Below are 8542 nucleotides of genomic sequence, written 5' to 3'. Positions count from 1 at the left end.
CCCCCCCCCCCCCCCGCACCCTGATATTTGACCTGGGTGATCTGGTCACCCTAGCAATACCTCATATAAATGGGTGGACTAATCACCTCACTCTCAGCCCTAAACACACACACACACACACTATTTTCCAAATGTACTCACTGTTGGGGTTCACATTCATTTTTTGATTAAAGTAGCAAAGCCTTAAAACAGGACTGTATATACAAACACAGGATTTAGCTCCCAAGCTCCTGCACAAGTGGATTGACTAGACTTTTCTATGCAGAGTTTCCTGTTCCTGTCTCTCTTTTACTTTAGCATTTAACATTCCTTGAGTCGAACTAATGAGACCCATCTTGTCTGTCTACCAACATACATAAACTGTCAGATGAATATATAGTGCATCTCCGTATATGGTCCTAGAGCCTGACATCTGATTGCAACAAGGCTATAACATGGTTCTGTAACATGATTATACTAGGTTTTGACCAAATCATCCACACAGGTAAGACCAAACTGTGTTATAACAAGGTGTCTCAATACAGTACATTTTGTAATGCAGACAGGCCCTGAAGCCAATGGCACTTTTCTACATGTTATATTAAGATTTGGGAAGTCTAAAATTATATATCCTGACTATAGCTCAACCTTAGGACTTAAAGCACAATTTTACCAAGTATTATCAAGACCCATCTGTGCTATATTCTTTCCTCCAAAAAGAATTGTCCAACAGCACCACCTGGTGGGATAACATCAAAATGATTTTACCTTGCACAATCTTATCTCCGTGTTTGCTGCTAGGAATAAAAGATATCTATCTTACCAAAAAATAGCAGAGCAGCAATATTAGGGTGTAAGGAGCTGAATATTAACAATAATCTTTGGAAATAATGTTTCCTTGAGCTAAACTTTCTAGGTTTAAGCTCATGGAAGTTAAAGCTAATAAACCAGCACATTCATCCAGTCACACCATTTGCAGAACTGGCAATAGAAAGTAAATATTTATAAATTTTGTGTTATGTTAATGTTGTATTTTACAAAGTTCCCTCTTCTTGTGAGCAAATGCCAGTGCTGCAATAAAGAGTGTGGCTCTAACAGCCAAGGAGATTCCCTACACTACAGAATGCTCCCTTTTATCACAAGTAAAAAAAAATCATAAAACAAATTCCAAATTAATATTTTCACACTAAAGACATGGAGTAAAATCCTGGCCCCATTAAAGTAAATGGCAAAGTTCCCATTGACTTCAGTGGATTCCAACCATGGATCTAAACTTTCAAAAGTGAATAGTGCTTTTGTGAGCCCAACTTGGGACACCTTAAAGAGACCAGATTTTTAGAGCGTGGGTGTTCAGCACTTCTGAAAGTCAAGCCTTCAAAGGTGTCTCAAGTTGGGCACCCAAAAACTGAGGCTAGCACAATTATTAGTTACTTTGGAAAATTTAGGTTACGGTTCTACAGTCTAACTTCCACCTTCTGAACCTTCAAGCTAAACACAACACAATTGGCCTGAACCTCCTTTCATATACACCACTATATATCCACAGTAAGTGAGAGGTAAATCAGGAACAATACACCGTGATTGCATCTTGATAGGTCTGGCATGCAGTTTGTACAAATGCATCCTGATCTAACTGCCCACATGCACATATATGTACCTGATCTGCATGTACAAATGTCTGCATGTTTTGCCTGGGGCTGCATGTGAATTTCTGCAGATTCATCCATCGCACCCTGCTTTGGAAAAAATGGGTGCTTCCTCCAATGTGTATAACAAAAAAAGCAGATGAAACACGTGATATTCTTGCATCTTTATTGGGCATTTTTAATGTTTTATGGTTATTTGAACTAGTGACCATTTTTCTCCCTTAAAGTTCACGTAAGAGGGAGTTACGGGGAAACATTGCAGCAATGAAAAGACTTTGTCATCAAAAGCAATAATGATACTCTGCAACCATGTAGCACCTTTCAGCCAAGTATCACTTTACTAATATGAGTTAATTAAGCCCTTGCGAGATAGGGAATTATTGTGGACCCCATTTTACAGATGAAGAAAGTAATGCACAGAGAGGAAAACTAACCTGCTCGGGGTTATATAGCAAGTCTATGGTGCAAATGGGCATAGAACCCATCAATTCTAACTTGCAGTCTCTGTCTTTAACCACTGTCCTTCCTTCTCCAAAGCAATAGCACTAGGAAAGGTACTTCATATGTCTGGACTGAGCTTTTGAAGGGTGAACAAGCAACACAGCCCTTCTCGCTCTCAAATTCATCCACTTATTACAATGAGAGCATATATCTAAAGGTATTACGGTTGTTTACTGAACACTCAACCAGCATTTTTAATACTGTAAAGAAGACTGCCTTGCAGACATTTCAGGAACCCCAGACAACGGTAGCTGGCTGGGGGAGGTATTTTGGTGCAGCTCATTGGATCACATATGCCCAGTGAGAATAAATCACACCTACTTGTGCTATTCCAGCGATAAATGCATTAAAACAAGTTGAAATGCGCATTTTCTGAGGCGCAATCATGAAGCATCCTTCCTGTTGATCATAGCCAAGCAAGACATACAGATGGCGCTTCACTGTGTTGAAGGCTTTAGCACTGCTGATATCTGACTCAGCACTACTCTCATCCTTTGCCATAAACTTCATTAGCACAGTAATCAGCTGGTGGACGGTCTGATGATCAATCCCAGCATCCTCTGGAAGCAGGTCCTTTATTGTATTGTCATTCTCTGGGGATGGTTGTCCTATCAGCACAAGAAAGACACTGATGAGAATGACTGCAGTGCAAGGCAATAAAGAATCAGGCCAGAGACATCTATCCAAGAGACTTGTTCCTCTTCTGACCCTATATGCAGATGTTAAGTCAGTAGGAATTGTGCGTGCATTTCTGAGGGCAGTAATCTACTCTCGCCTTTAGGTACTTTAGGTATACGAAATTAACTCCGTATTTTGTTGAAATCAAAAGCTTTTCAATTCCTCAAACGTCCTCAGTGAACAGTCATACTGTATGGGACTGATTCTGATTTCCTTTCACACCAGTGTAACTCCACCACGTTCTGTGGCCTTACTCCTGGTTTACACTACTGTGAGCAAAAGAAGAATAATATTTTATGGGTTAGAGCCTCAGTTGGTGTAATTCATCATAGCTCCATTGACTTCAATGGAACACAAGTTACTCCAGCTAAGGGTAATCCCAATAAAATTTTAGAGCAGTGGTGGGCAACCTGCGGCCCACGGGCCACACACGGCCCGTCAGGGTAATCCACTGGCGAGCCACGAGACAGTTTGTTTACATTGACCATCCGCAGGCACAGCCGCCTGCAGCTCCCAGTAGCTGGGAACATGTCCCTGCGGGCCCCACCACTTCCCGCAGCTCCCATTGGCTGGGAATGGCGAACCACAGCCACTGGGAGCTGCACACAGCCGTGCCTGCGGACGGTCAGTGTAAACGAACTGTCTCGCGGCCCGCCAGTGGATTACCCTGACGGGCTACATGCGGCCCACAGGCCCCAAGTTGCCTACCACTGCTTTAGAGGATATGAGAGAGGGGAAATCCTGCATTTGATCAAAGAGATAATGAAGGATTTACCTTCTAACGTGCATAGTGCATACTTCTCTCCAGACTCAGAAGAATAGTGGATTTACCTGATTAGATTGTGCCATTTTAGCTTTATCCAGGAAAGCCACAGCTTCCAAAGGAATGCAGAGATCCTAACTATCATCTAATGCTGCTAAGTAAATCCCTAAAATCTACACAGAGTGCGTTAAAGGTATGCTGTCTGATAGTCTAAGCCAAATTGTTGCTTATACTGTAGTATACTATAGTATCATATCATATCATATATATATTGTTTTACAAACGTTAAATATTTCGTACAAATATTCTCATGATTATTTTCCAGTGAAAGAAGTTGGATTTGAACATTTCCCGGCAGTGCATGCAACCCAAACAGTAATGCATGACAATCTGAACAAGAGGGAAATTGACTAACTGAGCATCATTGTCCATTCTGAATGAATGCAAAAAGGAAACAAGCAGCAAAAAGAACAAATAGTAAATCAGATTTATAACATTCTTTCCATTTTCAGCAACATTTTTAGGTAAGGAATATTTTTAACCCTTATGATTTCTAAGTCATAGGTGCCGACTCCCTAGGAGCTCTAGGGCTGGAGCACCACGGGGAAAAAATGGTGGGTGCTAGGCACCCACTGGCCGCCCCCCTATCAACGCCTGCCCCTTCCCCCCCAACGCCTCCCACCCGCTGGCAGCCCCACCAATCAGTGCTTCCCCCAGCACCTCCCACCCGTCGCAATCAGCTGTTCCGCGGCGTGCAGGAGGCACTGGGGGAAGGGGGAAGAAGCGAGAGCAAGGCACACTCTGGGAAGGGGTCGGAGCAGGGTGGGAAGGGGCGGGGGTGGGAAAAGGCGGGGTAGGGCTTTGTGGGAAGGGGTGGAGTGGGGGCAGGGCCTGAGGCAGAGCCAGCAGGGATCACCCCCCGACATATTAGAAAGTCGGCGCCTATGCATAGGTGCTCGACTTAGGTGTGCAGGGGATGCTGCCGCACCTCCTGGCTTGAAGTGGTTTTCATCATATACAGGTTTAGTTTGGTTCAATGGCTCTCAGCACCCCCACTATACAAACTGTTCCAGCACCCCTGTTTTAATCTGTCAGTGCCCCTTTATCTGGCCCAGGAAATATCGTCCTCCATTTTACCATATGTATAAGCACGTCTTTATTACTGAGATCCTTCATACTAGAGATGAAGTATCAGAAGTACTGAGTACCTACAACTCCCGCTGAAGTCAATAGAATCTGCAGCTGCCCAGCACCTCTAAGAATGAGGGTCTTTTTACAAACAACAATATGTGAAGGTATAAAGCAGAAGTGTTGGTAGAGAATGCAATGTACTGTAATTCCAACACAATCTGTTTAAATATTGATTAAAATAAAGTACTTGCTGCATAATTCAAATTCCCATTCTTTTTTTTCAGGTATGAGTTAGGGCTGCAGCAGTGGCTCCTGTGGGACTGGGGCTGCGGATTGAAAGTGACCCCACCCTGCACTCACGTCAGGCAGTGGCAGCTCCTGGGTCCTGCAGGGCTGGGCCCAGCTCCAGGCTCCAAGCATTGTGACCTGGCACACAGGGTCTCAGCACCACTCTCATTCAAATTTGGCCCCAGACCTGAGGAAGAGCACTGGGGAGCTCGAAAGTTTGTCTCTCGCACCAACAGAAGTTGGTCCAGTTAAAGATATTACCTCACCCACATTATGTCTCTCTCATCCTTGACCCCTTTTGGTCCTTTAGAGTTCAACTGAGAGTGATAACCTTTCCAAACAATTCCACAGCAGAGATATAATTCTCTATTAAATTCTATTGAATACTTTCTCTAAAAAGGACATCAGTCTCATTCAGAAGATTTTAACAGTTTTTTCTTTAGCCCCCTACTGGTTTCATCTCTATTAAATTCTGTGCGACTTTTCCTTAACATAAAAAAAATGTTACTATGGAACTGAATGAGTCATTAATGTGGGTCTAAATCTATCCCAAAACTTCCACATACAATTAAATGAGTAATTAATCTGATAAAATTATCCTTTTTACTTTTGCTCACTGAGCTGTGTCTTTCAGAAACTTGAAGATAAGGAAATATTCAGTCTTGCAATGGGTATACAGTAATGGCATGAGTTAATGGATACTTCCAAGGACTTTTTCTGAGCTTTCACTCTCCAGAGTTAGTATTATGTTCTCACAAGCATGCAAAAATCTCATATCTGGTACTTCTCTCTGTTATCAGCATCCATTATGATGCCACTGTAAACTACACCAGGGAAAACAGAGGGGCAGGTCCTCGGCTGCTGTAAATTATCATAGCTTCACTGAGGATCAGCCCCAGCATATGTTAGTTACATTGTCCTCCTCCTACTGGCTAGATGTGTGCTTCTTTAGCCATTATTATAGGGTAATTCATAAACAATGATTATTGGGGGATTTGAGTGGTATTTGGTCTGTTATTTGTTTTAAATGTGTAAGAGTCAACGGATCTAATTCAATATACAGATATTTCAATATTACCCACCAGTATGTAACAGTTCTAAGGTATGTCAGATTTGGAGACTAATCTTCTTGCACACACACAAAATGGGAAATGGCGGCCTATGAAGGAGTACTGCAGAAAGGGATCTGGGGGTCATAGTGGATCACAAACTAAACATGTGTCAGCAGTGTAACACTGTCGCAAAAAAAGCAAAAAAAGCAAAAGTATTAGCAGGAGTATTGTAAGCAAGACACGAGAAGTAATTCTTCTGCTCTACTCCGCTCTGATTAGGTCTCAACTGGAGTACTGTGTCCAGTTCTGGGCGCCACATTTCAGGAAAGATGTGGACAAACTGGAGAAAGTCCAGAGAAGAGCAACAAAAATGATTAAAGGTCTAGAAAACATGACCTATGAAGGAAGAGTGAAAAAATTGGGTTCGTTTAGTCTGGAGAAGAGAAGACTGAGAGGGGACATGATAACAGTTTTCAAGTACATAAAAGGTTGTTACAAGGAGGAAGGAGAAAAATTGTTCTTCTTAAGCTCTGAGGATAGGACAAGAAGCAATGGGCTTAAATTGCAGCAAGGGAGGTTTAGGTTGGACATTAGGAAAAACTTCCTAACTGTCAGAGTGGTTAAGCACTGGAATAAATTGCCTAGGCAGGTTGTGGAATCTCCATCATTGGAGATTTTTTAAGAGCAGGTTGGACAAACACCTGTCAGGGATGGTCCAGATAATACTTAGTCCTGCCTTGAGTGCAGGGGCCTGAACTAGATGACCTCTTGAGATCCCTTACAGTTCTATGATTCTATTATTCTAATCTGAGTCCCTTTCACCCTCAAATTACCTCATGACCTATCAAAATATACCATGCAACACCAAACCATGATTAGACTGTGCCTCATGCTAAACGTGATCTCTTTGTCTTTCAGTACACGCCACTCAGTGGAATTCCTGCCTTCTGTGACAAAGTGGGTTGGAATGCTGAACAGAGTTAATAATTAAGAAGGGCCTGATCCTGTGTCCTTGATTCCCACAGAACCTCCACTGATTTCAACAGGAGTTTTGACTGAGTTGGGACTGCAGGTTTAAACCTAAAATTATGGAGTGGATGGGGGCGAGGATCAAATCTTTACTTCTACATTTTCTCAGTGTAAGAGAGAGGTGTGTTTTTTGATAGCAGATGTGCAGAAAGTATTTGGATCTGTACTGGTTCTTTGGAAAAATCAGTCAAGTTCAGTATCACTAAACGCAAGTATTCATGAGTCAGGCCTCCAAAAATCATGAGTTTTTTAAAAAATATAATAAACATTGGGCTCCTTTTGCCTGCAGGTTTCCAAGCCTTTGGGATGCATTCAGGTCATGATTTCAGGCTTTTCTTCACCATCAGGAGGGCTAGAAACGTCCAATTTTTTAAAACAAAAGCTGAGATTCTCACAATCACTTGAATCCAGGAGCTGAGTCTTTAAGAATAAGATCAACTATCACGAGACTCATGACACAATCATGAGAGTTGGCAACACTGCAAGTTAGTTAATGTGAGGCTGACACTTCCCATATCACAAGGGAATTGACCTTGCTAACCCTGATCTCTGCCAGGTGACTGGGGCCTGGGAATAAAGAATAGTCACTTCCAACACTCCTGTGTATCACATCTTTTATCAGATTATGACAAAGTGTAAAGGCTCTCTTGCATGTAAAGACTCACCTAGTCTCTGCCTGCCACATGATTGATCTGCATGGGGCTATGAGAGGAAGGGGGTGCTGGTTCAAAGGAGGCTAGCATCAAGCAAGGTTGTGCTCCTGCCCTTTCCAGGTCGCTGAAACTGGGAAGGCCTTGCAGGTTATCACCCAGTAGTTTGAGTTGATTTGTTCTAGTTTTGAGCTTATATTTTTAGCAAATAAAGCTAGACCTGAAGAAAGGGACATGAAGAGACCCTGTAGTTGGGACTTTATTTTTCTGTCCCCTGACGGTGAGTCTGCACACTGATTTACACAGACCAGCAAACAATATTACTATTATTATTTATTGTGCAGTGACACTTAGGAGCCCCAGCCATTGAACAGGACTCCATTGTGCTAGGTGCTGTACAAACCCTGAACAAAAGAACAGTCCCTGCCCCAAGGAGTTTACAGTAAGTATAAGACAAGAGACAATAAGCGGAGACAGACTGACAGACTAAGAGTATATAACTTACAACAACTTGCAGGCCAAAATAATTCCTTCTTCTGGCACTCAACATTTTAAGAAAGAACCTTTTTGATAAGCTAGTGCCTAATGCAAATTATATCATGATCCAATAAAAGAGATCGCATTCCCTCCCTTCTTCCTGTATCCACTATACACCCCTCTCTTCAACAGAGGAAGTACCCACCTGGCGTTTGCTCTGGTGTTCCACCAAGTGCAGGAGCAGACTGCTCATGCCTGGTCAACCTCACAGCTAAAAACCAAGAATAACTCTGTTTAAATAAGCAATAGAGACAACTTAAACTTCAACATATGCTCAGCATTAAGCTG

At 42.5% G+C, this 8542-nt stretch overlaps 1 protein-coding gene across 4 annotated transcripts in view; it reads right to left on the bottom strand.

The window, feature by feature from the left end:
• UNC79 (unc-79 homolog, NALCN channel complex subunit) overlaps positions 1 to 8542 on the bottom strand; it is a 139209-nt gene that overhangs the window by 71900 nt on the left and 58767 nt on the right. For 2 of the 4 annotated variants that reach the window (XM_026651282.2, XM_026651283.2), the window contains exons 27-28: positions 8400 to 8465; positions 2448 to 2734 (exon numbers count right to left, since the gene is read on the bottom strand). In XM_026651282.2, the coding sequence (XP_026507067.1) occupies positions 2448 to 2734; positions 8400 to 8465 (353 nt within the window). The remainder of the gene's footprint in view (positions 1 to 2447; positions 2735 to 8399; positions 8466 to 8542) is intronic. The other 2 variants (XM_026651284.2, XM_026651285.2) reach the window with 1 other exon arrangement.

This window comes from Terrapene carolina, unplaced genomic scaffold (assembly GCF_002925995.2).
Source record: "Terrapene carolina triunguis isolate 2854851 unplaced genomic scaffold, T_m_triunguis-2.0 Scaffold96, whole genome shotgun sequence".
Classification (NCBI taxonomy): Eukaryota; Metazoa; Chordata; order Testudines; family Emydidae; genus Terrapene; species Terrapene triunguis.
This window is presented reverse-complemented; position numbering and strand designations above follow the sequence as displayed.